Below are 14,005 nucleotides of genomic sequence, written 5' to 3' on the forward strand. Positions count from 1 at the left end.
TGATCAGATAGATGCATGGCAGTATACATGACAGATACACAGTTCCACTTGTCACCAGTATAAGTCCCCCCACCCTATACTGCTCACTGCTAGGGCACCAGACACCCGCTTCCATCTTTCAGAGACTAATCGATTTGTACTGAGATGCATACAAAAATATACATCGCACCCTGGTAGTTCACGCCTTACCCCATTTGAAAGAACTCTGGAGGAAGTTACTTTATCTGGACTGAAGAACACTACAATAAACACAAAATCCACGTTATTCAGTCCCATAGATACCTTCTCAGAGCAGAACCGGCCTTGAGCACACAGAACAGACTTAATGAGATCTACAATACCTCCCAGGACTGTTGTCGGATCATTCTCCCTTATTAATACAAAGCTTCGCTTCATTAAAAGGTCCCCTTGCTGGCAATTTAACTCATACTGGCTCAATTTAATAGACGCCAGACCAACATACTCAAACTCTTACGTTCGTTTTTTGCACAAAACGCTGGCTAAGCCTCCAACCTAGTCATGTGAGGCACTATGAGAGCGTACCTACAGGGAGTTTTACATCAAAGGAGAATCAAAATCTAAAAAGTTTTCCTAGACACCTTAATGGAGGATGTTCAATCCGCAGAGGAGAGATGTATCAGACGCCTTTAAATATACATGAAACTAGATGCAGAGGGGATCAACCACAACTGTACTGGCATACAACAGAAGCAGACAGATACTTTTCAAAGACAGAGGTACCATGGAGGAAGATGAACAAGCAGGGCGCCTACTGACAAGCATTACTAAAGCATAGCCAGGACACTAACAGAGCAATGGTGAGGTAGTTACCCCCTTTGAAGGTATACCTGATGTTCTGTGTTCTACTTGTCATTACACTCTTCTAAAACTAATCCTACATCGGATTAACTGGACAACTTCTTACAAGACTTATCCCATCTTCCCTGGAAAATGACACCTATCACCATAGAGGAGTTGGAGATCGTTCTGAGGGACATGGATGATTACAGAGCCTGGGGTGAGTATTGATGTGTAAAATAGATTAAGCATACTGGGCAAGGGGGCCTTCCTTCAGCATTGCTATTGCTTTTCTGTTGACGTGCTATCCGTCCTTACACAAGAGTGGCGAGGCAGCATGGCAGCTGACAGGCACAGCAGAAGGAAAGTACAGAACAGCATAGGCACTGACAGCAGTAGCTGGCATGATGCTTGCTTCCAGCCTTCTGCTGTAGCTCTGCAGCTGATCACTGGCCACACAAGGCTCCTAGCGCAGTGGGATTACCACTCAGACAGACTTGGCCTGTGGCATGCCGCCGCTCCCCAGTAGCGACTCCACCCCTTCAATTAAAACGGCGATATCTGTTGCAGTTAGGCGGCAAAAACGCATCCAAAATTTGCACTAAAATGGTGCAGATCCTTATGGTATGACTTTTTGGTTGTGGAAAATAAGCAGAGTATTACAATACTAGCAGTATAAATAAGATTTAAAGAAGTCTCAACCATATGCTGGGGATTGCCTGCACGTTTGTTGCGGATTTTCCCCATTGAGTTCAATGGGAATTTTAGAACCTACAAGAAGTTAACATTTTTGACTACAGCAAAATACACAGCTAGGGGGCACATTAAAAAGGGGGTTGTCAACCATACATTGTTTATGGATCTACTTTTTTAAAATTATTTTTTAAACAAATGATATTGTCATTTATATGAATGCACTAAGAAATATAAGCTTATTCCTGGTACCGTATCAATGCCCTAATCTCAGTTCTGGGACCGTATCAATGCCCTAACCTCAGTTCTGGGACCGTATCAATGCCCTAACCTCAGTTCTGGGACCATATTTATGTAGCGAACCTTGTTCTGTTGATATTATATGATATAATGCAGTATATTCGCTTCTGGTATCATATCCATGTAGTAAACTTGACTATGGTACTATACACTATGTATGCAGTAAGCTTGGTTTTGGTACTATAATAACTCAATCAAACTTTGTTGATATATCTATGCAATAAATGTCAGATCATTATTAAACGTTAGACAGGTAGGAGGCCCAAAATGTTCATAGAACCCAGGGTTCATTGTAGATTGCCCCTGGTCAGCACACAATGTGCATGGCACGTCAGGAATCTGAGGACGCCAGTCAGCAGAGCTAGGGTGGGAAAAAACAGTAGAAGTCGCCTTCTTGCTGTACGTGCAGAGCAGCACAGGCTGTTTCGGGAACCTAGGGTCTGATTATTATATTTTTTTAAGTTATAGTCTGTGGTAAAACATGATATTGTGTTTTAATTTACTGAGTAGAGGAAGCGTGACGGTGTTGGTACAATATTTTATGATTTGGAGTCTGTTTTTAATTTTGCCTAGGGCCCCACTTTGTCTAAAACCAGCCCTGGAAGTCCGAGGTAACCCGATTTCACAGAGGAACCTGTCAAGAATACCCATTGTCACCGATACCCTTTGTGATGAAAAAAAAAATTTTTTTCAAAAATTAGAACGTCCCTTTAAATGTTCAAACATTTAGGCTTTAGATACTGAAGGTCTCTATGAAAAGGGGATACAATATGCACATGACCTACTTTTTCTTGATAGATGGTTGCAATTTGAGTTCAACAGTGGCTATAATAGATGCATTTGGCTTAATGAGTATTTGGACAAAGTAGTTGGTGGTCCACTAAAATATGCAACAAAATCCGCAGCAAAGTAGCAGTGCGTGAACGCAGCCGATAAATACTGTCACATGTGCAGGTTTATTCACGTTTTTAATGTAGTTCTTAAAGCTAAATCCATGAGGAGTGTCTATACTTTATACTTCCTCTTATGATCCACACTTGATCCTGGCTTCAAGAAAAAAAAACAAAAAACACTGAATATGATCTATTTGCATGACAACACCCTAATGTGTGGATAGTTGGGCCCAATACACATGGGCGTATTTGCATTGCGGAATCCGCACAGATAGCTTACATTGAAGTCAATGGAAGCCGTCCGCCCCATGGCCCTTTCCCAATGACATTGTGGAAGGGTCACGGTTTCCACGTCATTGCCTACCTGCTGCGCAGCATTTTCTGTACCCGCATGTGCACCAGCCGGCACATCGGCAATAGAGAAGAGACGACTGTGGACAGCTACAGGGTTGGATTCCGCTGTGGGATCCCACATGTGGGATCCGACCCGTCTGTATGCATTCGGCCTTAGAAATGTGGATTCCAATGATGCAATTCTATTACCCGTGAGCTCACTTGTATTCCCCTACAGTAAGCTCTGTATTATAATGCATCCCCACGACTCCTAAGCTCAGAGAAATAGTATGGCATACTCCTCGGTGCTTCACTACATACAGAGCAGACAGTTAGCAGGCGTCGGAGCCAATAAGGGATTAGAATCAGTCTCTTCGGCTAGCCACACAGTAGTTTGAGGGAAGGACGGGGTTCATGGTGACACATTCCTCTCCACACATTGTAAATATTTCAAATATGTACAAGTAAAAACATGAATGCACAGAAACCGTGACGAACCAGTTTCAATGCAATGCCTCATTTATAGAAATACTAAGATCTGCTGGAGAAACCACGTTATAAAAAGAGAGAAAAAAAAAATTTCAGTCAAAAAAGCACAAAGTTGCCCGGAACAAAAACACAAGTTACCATTTAAATGAAACGCAATCAGATTTTAATGCTGCTGCAATTCGGCCTCCGCCAGCCATTGTGAGAATGCGATGTGATACTACACAAATTTCTAATGAAATCATTGGGAAAACATCCAAACGATATTAAACTTCACAAATACTAAAAATTTAATGGACAGCTTTTGTTTATAAAGAAATAAACAGCAAGGAAAAGGCTGGGATTACAATAGCCAAGCTACAGGCAGCAGCTAATTATTTTTCTCTTGGCTCATGCAACTGTATTTGTAAACCGCATGCTTCACTCCGCTGCCTTTTTAACCCCTTCACACCAGGAGCAGAAGGTCATTCTGAAGAAATAGTAGCATAGAGCTGTGCTGGCCCAAGATTAGAAGCTGTGCCCGTACCACCATGTGCGGGTGCCAGTGGTATTACACATATGGCACAAATAGCTGGGACCAGAGATTACCCCTTCGAACTGTGGGAGTTAAATAGAGTTAAATGACCAGGATCCTAGTTGACAGAGCCCTCTGTCAGCTCACTGCCCCCACAACGCAATTCTCCAGGGTCGATGGATTGCCCTGGCAACCGCAGTCCTACTAGTGGCCTCCAGGCCTGCTATGGCTGTCAAAGTGAAAGAAAAAAGTGAAAAACATTGACAGCGTCTTGTGTATGTTTTTTTTTTTCTTTCCAACATGTCCGATTCAATGTTGACACCACATATACATTTAGAAGAAAGATTAACATATCCCGAAGTCTCAGTGCCTTCCTGGCTCTTAACCCTTTCCAATCCACTGTCTGACGTCTAAAGACATTATGATTTAAGGCTGTACAGCTCCGATGTTGGAAGAGGTCCGTCGGGGTTCTCTTCCTGTATATTGCCAGCCTCTCTGCCGTCGAAGCCTATCCAATGTGTCACCTCATGCAGTACTGGCTTTAGCCAGCATATAGCGCTGTTGTGCAATGGCAGAAAAAGAGCAAGCCCCCTAGAAAAATCTGGATACAAATTGGGTTGGAAAGGGTTAACTGGCAGTCTTTACTCTTGTGAGTGGTCACTGCTGCCAACAAGGATGGTCCAGCGGAACACACTACCTGCAACTAGTTTGGGAGAATTCGTCCTCCATCAGAGATGATATGGTAACTGCCTCCCTTTACCATCTTTATATAGAGATACATACATAAATTGTACATAAAACCTACTAGAAGAGCTGAACTCTATATGGGGGAAATCGAAGTTACTGTAAATAATGGCAGCGGAGTACTGACTGCTATTAACAGGAGTTTAAATGTGATTGGCTGATGGTGAACACAACCACATCCCCAAATATAAGAGGGTGTTCACACTTATAATAACTACATTATCTTAGTTCTGTTTTTATTTTTCCACCCTAAATAGTTTTGTTTTCAATGGAATTGTACAGCGAATGGGTCACATGACCAAAGCATGGCCTTTTTAACAGGGGTATGTAAACTTTTCATATACAGAGTGTGTATAAATATGTACACTCTGGATATATTCTATTAACCCTTTAGGTGTTTTACAGGATTTAAAGCAAAGTGAAGGATGAATTTGAAAAGTTTATTTTATTTTAATGAATTGCTGTAACAGCAGGAACTAGCAGATAAGCCATGTCTTCAATAGGGACAAACCATAGTAGGGAAGCCCCATTTGTATTTCATGTTAGCAACACGAAGAGCAGAATACAGATACGGGAACATCAATATAGCAGTTTACAGGGATGGTAAAGATCCTCCTCGCCTCCCCATTTGAGTCTCTCTTTGGTCTTAACATACCACGGTGCAGCTTTTGGGACAGAGTGGCTTTAGGCATCCTGTGTGCCCTATCAATAGCATATTCCAATAGACAAAATGGTCTAGATCAAAAGGCTGGGAATAAGGCGCGACCCTTTACGGGGCATCCAGCCTCAATACTGATGGCGTGTCGCCAGTAATACTGAAGAAGCAGCGCTGTGTTACTTTAAAACGTGCTTTTTAGCAAGCATGATAAAAAAAATTAAAAAAAATAAAAAAACTCTAAAATAACACTTGTGCATGTCCATTAAAGGGTCACACATTACTCCCAACGTTTTGGTCTAGATCATTTTGTACATTCATAAAATTTTACCTAGGGGTTGAACATTTCCTGTGTTGGCTGCACCTGACAGTCCATACACATACCTCTCTCATCACTTCAACACTAAGACACCCACATGGGACACACAATCCATCTTCACTGCATTCTGCCTCCACTGAGCTAGCCCCACTCCTTTATTCCAATGCAGATAAAGATGGAAGCAATGTTTGGAGAAGCTGGAGAAGTGAGGAAGATCAGTAGGGGACACAGATTCCAGAATTCTCCAGAATTTCCCTGTGACCCATCAGGATCTATAAAAATTGTGTGAATGAAAACCTCTTCTTCAAGGACATTATGCAAATCCACTGGTTCGTTGTGTGCTGTGGAAAACGCCCCCTCTTCTGTTCAAGGAGTTGCATGTGAGGCGAGATGATCAGTATTGGACTGTAGCGGATTGGTAATCTTTTGCATATCTCCAGGAATGTCTTTTTGAACAAAAGCCGTTCTTTCAGTGGGTTACTAGTTAAGGGATTATCTATACCTGGATTTGATTGAGGACTATAGGAGAGGTTCTTTGTGCTTAGGTCATCATCAATGACGGTATGAGGGGTTTTTTGGAATTAGGGAAGGCCTGTACGGAGGCAGGAACACCTTTTATTGACTTCTCTGAAAGCAAGGCTGTGTTCAGCTATAGCAGGTGAAAAGACAGTTGAAGATTGAATGTTGGAGAAAATAGTTCCTGAGATGTCGTTGCAGAGAACTACTCCGCCTAAAAGTAGTCGATAGCAGCCAGTTCCAGACTCTAGCCCAAGTGGGTGAAAGTGGGGGACCTCTGATGGAGTCCGGGGAGGCTGTCTGACCCAAGTGCCGGTCAGCGGTGTGTACAGAGGGTATGTTCCGCATGAGCTTGCTGGGCGGTCTGCACCTCCGGAGATCCAGGGCCAGCAGGGGTCATATGACTGTATGGTGTTAGTCATGGTGGTAGCATAGATAGTGCAAAGCCTTGCATAAGTATCTGATAGGATGATGTAACTTTTACATGTTTACTACAAATGTATTGGCGCAGCAGGTGCCTGGCGTATAGTAAAAGACAGATAGCGATTCTTTGTTGGTATAAAGTCAGATGTGACCAGTGATCAAGTCGTGGGTAGCAATACACCAAACATGGCTTATGTGCACTACTAAGGATGTTCTGATGTAATTTCCTAAGTAGTATTGGATGAATGATTATACCGAAGCAAGTCACAAGAAATGTATATTTCAGTGTATATTTTAGGCTTGCATGCATGTAATGTGGAAAGTGTGTAGAGCTAAGAAACTTCCGCAAGAGGCCCTGTGCCACTAAAGGGACAGTATGCCCTTAGCCTTAGACACAGTATGCCCTTAGCCTTTATCACATTAACATTAGTTGAATATTAAAAAGAACACCCCCCCCCTCCCCCGTCTTCCTAGGTTACCAAAAAAGAATTTGAATTTTTTTGCTAAATTTTAATTATCGTATATTTAAACAACAAAAAAAAAAAGCTAAACCCTGTTAACAGCTGGGAAATGAAGATTCCATCATTTGTTGTAGCGCAATTTTTTATTTAAAGCAATGTCTTAAATGGCGGCGCCATAGGATAAGGCCCATTAATGACTGCCATAAACCGGTGATTAAGGGGTTAAAATTGCTAGCCGAATATCCTCTGATGAAAATACTGGTACAGACTAGGAAATATCTCATTTTTGTCTTAGGCCACTGCCAGAGATAAGCAGAAGTCAGAAAACTCTACAAGTTTAATGACTATTAGTACCTTCCTGAAACTCTTTATACACAGTGCTGCTTTTTCCAGGCAGATACATAAGACGGATATTGGAGAAAGACCGGACTGGGCTAGACAGGGAGGGTGGGCTGTGGAGGCTCAGGGCACATACCAATGTTCACTCTTCACTGGTTTTTCCTCCTCCTGATAAGCAAAGCAGCCCGTTAAAATCTCAAAATTACCTTGATTTAGGCCGCCTGCACACGGGCGGAAATCCCGCGGCGGGATTATCCGCGGGATTTCCGCCACTGAAAGCCTGCATAGGAGTGCATTACAATACGCACTCCTATGCAGAAGGCCGCGGTTTGGCAGCGCGAAATGTCGCGCGGCAAACAAACCACGGCATGTCCTATTTCTGTGCGGGGCTTCTCGCCGCCAGATCCGACCCGCCTGTCTGCAGGCGGCCTTACAGAGAGATAGCACGACCCACAAAAGAGAAAAAACAAATAAAAAAAACTGCAAGACAGTAAAATCCAAAGCAATGACTTACATAAGGTGGAGTGTCCAGATTATCTGTATTTACAATTACAGGTGGTGGATTTGCCTACAAGAAAGGAAAAATTTAAATAAAGTTAGATGCCTATTGTTTAGCACGTATACGACAGAATGCAGTACAATGAGAACTGAACAGGAAAGAAAAAAAACAGGTCTTCATTTTGAAACTGCCTCCATAAAAAACCTAAAATTGTTAAAAGGGGTATTGTGGTGCGTTGTAAACTATTGATGACCTACAATATCAACCCAGGACGCTGCACTGTCGTCAGCGCATTCTGCTTACTTTGCTGACCATAATGACAGCGGTACCAATCAGCTGACTGAAGGGAATCCGAGCAGCCGACCCCACTGATCTATTGGTGAACAGTCAATCATCAATAGAACAGGTTTACAAGGTCCCAAAACACCCCTGTACCTTAGGCAGTTGTAAAGTGGTAAGAAACTATATGTAAAGACCAACTGACATGGGCCAATGATCACCAACGTCCATTCCTTATCATTGCCCATTGTGTAAACATGCCCAGGGATCAGTTGAGAAAGATTTAATAATCATTGTTTGCCAGCAGCCTATTTCCCCATATGAATAGGATTTGCTGCCAACAACAAACTAAGAGAATCCACTATAGTATGAGCAATTATTCACAGTTTGCATACGCATTACAATTAACCCATGTGAATGGAAGTTTAACGAATTGTGTTTGCTGCATCCTAGATTAGCGCTCATTACAGCAAACTTTCTCCCTGTACAACTAGGCCGTCATGCGTTATCATCGCCCATGTAAATACAGCCCGAGTCCTGCAGGATTGTGAGACGCACAGAACGGGACTGAGAAGAACCCATTATTTTCAATAGGTTAATTTACATGAGCCATGTTACTCATATCGATATTCTGTGATTTTTCAAAGTCTCATTGTCCTATTTTTTGGCGATTGTATTCTGAGACTAGCCCATTATTTGTTATGGGAGCATGGCCAAAAGGAAAAAAAAAGTCACATCACATACACTTAACCATTTTAAACTATTGCAAGCTTCTGCAAATTTTTTTACTTGAGAAAAATGCATGTACATGTACAGTGATACAATTTGTGCATTTAAAGAAAAACTCCAAAAAACACTACAGATGCATGAAAATGGCAGATAAAATGAGTGCTATACAGGACGATGCATGCTTTCAGCAGTCCACAAATCTAAAAATTATTTAACATCAAGGCAAACATTTTGTTGCAGTTAAAACAGGGTGCAAAAACCTCCTGCAGTTTACATTATCTTTAGATTGTGCCTTTTGGTAAAAAAAAAAAAAAAAAAAAACAAAAACAAAATTCTAGGCATCAAGTTATATTAAAAAGCTTATGGTACAAGAGTCAAAGTCTTCCATAGATTTCTGCATGCTGCCTCCAAAGAGCTACCAACAAAATGTATTTTCAGATTTTCAAAATATTGCTACACATAATGGGTGACCCCAGGTTTAGTTCTTGCCCCATATATCACCATGTGGGATTGCAGCCTTAAAGGGGTATTCCGGGCACAAATTAACATTTTAAAATCCAATCTACATCACCACAATTAGTCATTTTGTAATGAGTTCACTTTATCTGGTCTAGCTACTTTCTTCATTTTCTGTCACATGACCCTCTGCCTGATAAATATCTGCACTTCCTATGACATGTTATCCACATTTGCCATTTCCTCCCCAGTCCGTAGCCTCTAATATCCTGTGAGCAGTGCATGATGGGAAGCTCTGTGCTGTATGGCTCATGAGCAGCTCATAGTGCTGGAAGGTGCTGTTCTGCTTCAGCAGGCTCTCTGGCACCGAGAGGGAGGTTGGTGCTGGTAAGTTGTAGGACCTGTGAGTTTTGGGCGGAGCTACAGTGCTGGTAGGGAACAAGCTACATGCAGGCTGGAAGTTGTAGGGAACAGTCACTTTACACTGCGGAAGTCATGCATGTAAGCAGAGCAGCAGATTGGAGGCTGCACAGGATAAACAAGCTACAGGCTGCTGCACCTCCTTTTTTAGCTTTTTTAAAGTTTCCATTTTGTGCCCAGAAAACATCTTCAATAGGAAACTTGTCCCATTTCTCTTTTTTGATTTTCATTATTTCCTTGCCACTTGTAAAAAGTCAGAACTTTTATTTATCGATCAACAGGGCTTGTTTTTTGCGGGACAAGTTGTATTTTTCAAATGGTACTATTTAATGTACTGGAAAACTTGTAAAAAAATTCTAAGTGGCGTGAAATGGAAAAAGCACAATTCCACCATCTTTGGGGGTGGGGGGGGATCTTGTTTCTACTGTGTACATACTGCAGCAAAGATGAGATTAATTATCGTTAGCTCCTCTAGTCTTCTAAATAAACTACACCCCATAAGTATACGGTCAGGAGGCTGAGCTGTGATCTCCTCTATCATAGCTGTGTGATCACCTTCAGTAACTGACAGAAATGACTGTGCCTCCTGCAGACAAGTCCTGTATAACAGCATCAGACAGACTGAGAAATTGACAAGAAAACAAGCACACAACTTTGAGCCGATCACATGACTATCTGAGGAATAAGAAGCCAGGTGTTTCAGAAAGAGAAAAATCGCCAGCCAAGGTAACAGTAGATCACATATATACTGGAGGGATAGCTACATAATGAATGAATAAAAAAAAAATGATGAGGATTTCCTTGAATGAGCACAAGTAATCCTTCAGAATGTTGAAAGAAAATCCATTTTTAGTGTACATGCAAGAGACAGAGGAGTGGAAGCATGTCACCCAAAGAAGCAGGAGGATCAGGAGTCAGCCAGCACGCATACTGTTGAGGAACCAGTACCAGGCTCGCACCCAGGAGAACAAGTACATCAAGATATGGTTATACCCAGAGGCGTACCGTCATGCTTCTGGGCCCTGACACAAATTCTAACAGGAACCCCAAGTATAATACTTTATTCATAGTACTGGGCTCCATATATGGAGAAGAGATATGCCCACAGAACAGTCTAGTAAATGCTCAGAATCCTCTTGGATGGAGAAAAAGAAGTGTTGTGAAGAAGTAAAGAAGAGTGGTGGTGGTAGGGGATTCCCTTCTTAGAGGAACAGAGGCCGCTGTCTGTAGACCCAACACAGCCTTACGAGAGGTGTGCTGTCTTCCAGGTGCACAAATCAAAGATGTGTCTGATAGGCTATCAAGACTCTTCAGTCCTACAGACCACCACCCATTCCTACTAATACATGTAGGGATAAAGGACACTGTAGATAGTTGCAAGGTCCTTTTTTTTTCTGAGACTTTGAAGACCTAGGCAGTAAAGTGAAGGAACTGCGTGCAGGTCGACTTTTCATCCATCCTCTTATTGGAAAAAAAGTAGCACAGCAAAAGTAATCGTACCGACCCATAGAATAAAGTTATCATGTCATTTTTGTTGCAGTTTGTGCGCTGTAGAAACAAGACGCACCGAAAGATGACAGAAATTTGTATTTTTCATTTTAGTCCACTTAGAACTTTTTACAAGTTTTTCAGTACATTATATGGTACATTAAATAGCACCATCAAAAAATACAACTCGTCCCGCGAAAAACAAGCCCTCATACAGCGACGTCGATGGGTAAATAAAGGGGTTACGATTTTTTTAAATGGAAAAAAGAAAAAAAGCTTTGTCACTAAGGGGTTAAATAACTTGAAAACGAGACGCACTAGCCATTACTCAGTTTTACCAGTGTAATCATCATTTTTTCATTTTACAGAAACATATCAATTACTTTTGGTTATGAACCCTTTTTAAAAAAATTGTTGCACAGTGTAATCAATGGTAAATTTGTACATCTCCTAAATGGTTAAAAAAATTAGAACTAATGTTTTTTTCCAATGTGCTTCCAGAACAACAAACAGATGAAAATGTATGTCTTATCAAAAATTTGTATGGTATGTTTGCATATATTTGACATATTGCAGTTAAAAATGTCAAAAAAATAATTTAATTTTTTCTAATTTTGGAGCTTTTAAAAAATATACACATATTATAATCGGTCTATTTATTTTTTTTACCAGCTAAATGAAGTACAACATGTGGCAAAAAAACAATGTCAGAATCACGTAGATATGCAAAACCTTTACGGAGTTATTCTATGTTAAAGTGACACGTTAGATTTTCAAAATTTGGCTCTGTCACTACGGCCCCCTCTGTCCACGGCAGCGATTTCGCTGGCGGTAAATCGCCAGCGAATCACCCCAGCTAAAGCTTTCCATGGCGTTGCTATGGAAAGCGCCGGTCCCATGTCCACAAACAGAGAATCATTGCGACTCCCACGCTTGTGGACGGCAATTCGCAGCATGCTACGAATTGCCCTGATTCTCCGCAGTCAGCCCATCTGTCAGATAGGCTGACCTGCAGAGAACAGTCTGCCGGCTCCTGCTCCCAAGGCGGAGATTCGCCGCAGGATACCGCGACGCCTGTGGACAGGGGGCCCAAGGTGCAAACAGGCTTAGTCAATAAGGGGTTAACGAATAGTTAGTTTTTATTAAGTCTTAAAGAGCGGTCACTCTTAGTTGGTACAAACAATTAAGCGAGAGACTTTTCTGAAGCGGTTTATTATACAGTGTATCGTTTTTATTAGCCACATGATTCTTTAGCATTGATTCAGAATACATCATAGTGATGTTAATCGGTGGAATTGAGTCTTTTCATACTGTATGTATTGTACAAAGCCTCTAAAAAAATAGATTTTTGAACTAGACTAGAACAAGTCAGCAAGGGAAGTAAAAGGCCAGGTAAAAATATACAGCTAATTAATACAATTGAGAACCTCACTATTAGAAGTAGAAAGAAAGAAGAATGATAAAATTCAGAAGGAAAGTAGAGGAGCAAGAGACACTGATCACAAACTAATGTTTCCATACAAATGCCTAGAGCATGGGAAACAATGAGAATACAGGAAGAGAAATATGTCGGGCATCACAGAAATTTGGTGGAATGATACACATGTTTGTAATACAAAGCTTGATGGATACAACTTATTTACAGAGAGAAGGGAGGCCGCAATGGGAAGAAAAAAACAGACCTAAAAAAGGGGAGGAGGTGTGTGTTAGGAGAGCCTATATCTCCAGAGATACAAGCTTCAGAGCATGGTAGTTCTGTAGAAACTGTTTGGATAAGAATACAAGGAAAGAACAACAGAAAGGTCACCATTGTAGGCATTTACTATAGGCTGTCTGGACAAGCAAATGATATGGATGAACTCTTTCTATATTAGGTGGTCAAGCTCTAAACAAAGTACGACATGGTGATCATGGGGGACTTTAACTATTCAGACACTTGTTGGGAATCTCTCTCAGGTAAAAGTAATGGATCCAACAAATTCTTATCCGCTCTTGCTGACACCTTTATCTTCCAAAAAGTAAGACAGAAAACAAGGGGATCTGCAATCTTTGGCCTAATTCTTATGGCCCATTTACACGTAATGATTATTGCTCAAAATTTGTTCAAACAAATTAATTCATTATTAATTTGCGGTTGTTTAAAAAACAAAAATAAAAACAACAACTCAACTCGCTGGATTGCAGACTTCTTGTTGCGTGTAAACGCTCCCCGCTCAACGCTTCACATAGAAGGTGGAGCACTGGGTGAGAACCTAGTGATGCTTTTCAGTCTAAACTCTCCGCATGAGCGACGACAACCTTAGCGGTGAAGTCAGCGTTTGTGCAGTTGTTTAAATGACTGTCAGCCCGTGTATAAGGGCCATTACTATCAGGGAGGAGATTGTTGAGCAAGCAAGGGTGGCTGGGACCTTAGGAGGCAGTGATCATGCCATCATTGAATTTTGGATAACAAGGGGAGGAAGACCTGAGAAGACTCAAACGTCAAGTTTGGATTTCAGAAAGGCAGATTTTAATGGACCCAAAAAGAGGTTAGGAAGGAACCGATGGCTGGATGTTTTTTAACGACGGAAATGTCCAAGATGGTTGGGAAATATTTCTGAAATGAGATTCTCAAAGCACAATCGTTAACAATCCCTAAAAGAAGGAAGAATGGGAAGCAT

General features: G+C 41.4%; 1 protein-coding gene across 4 annotated transcripts in view; it reads right to left on the minus strand.

The window, feature by feature from the left end:
* The window catches only part of DLG1 (discs large MAGUK scaffold protein 1), a 175,261-nt gene that overhangs the window by 70,571 nt on the left and 90,685 nt on the right, over positions 1-14,005 (minus strand). For all 4 annotated transcript variants that reach the window (XM_066601662.1, XM_066601655.1, XM_066601654.1 and 1 more), the window contains one exon: positions 7,989-8,042. In XM_066601662.1, the coding sequence (XP_066457759.1) occupies positions 7,989-8,042 (54 nt within the window). The remainder of the gene's footprint in view (positions 1-7,988; positions 8,043-14,005) is intronic.

Source organism: Eleutherodactylus coqui, chromosome 1 (genome assembly GCF_035609145.1).
Source record: "Eleutherodactylus coqui strain aEleCoq1 chromosome 1, aEleCoq1.hap1, whole genome shotgun sequence".
Lineage (NCBI taxonomy): Eukaryota > Metazoa > Chordata > Amphibia > Anura > Eleutherodactylidae > Eleutherodactylus > Eleutherodactylus coqui.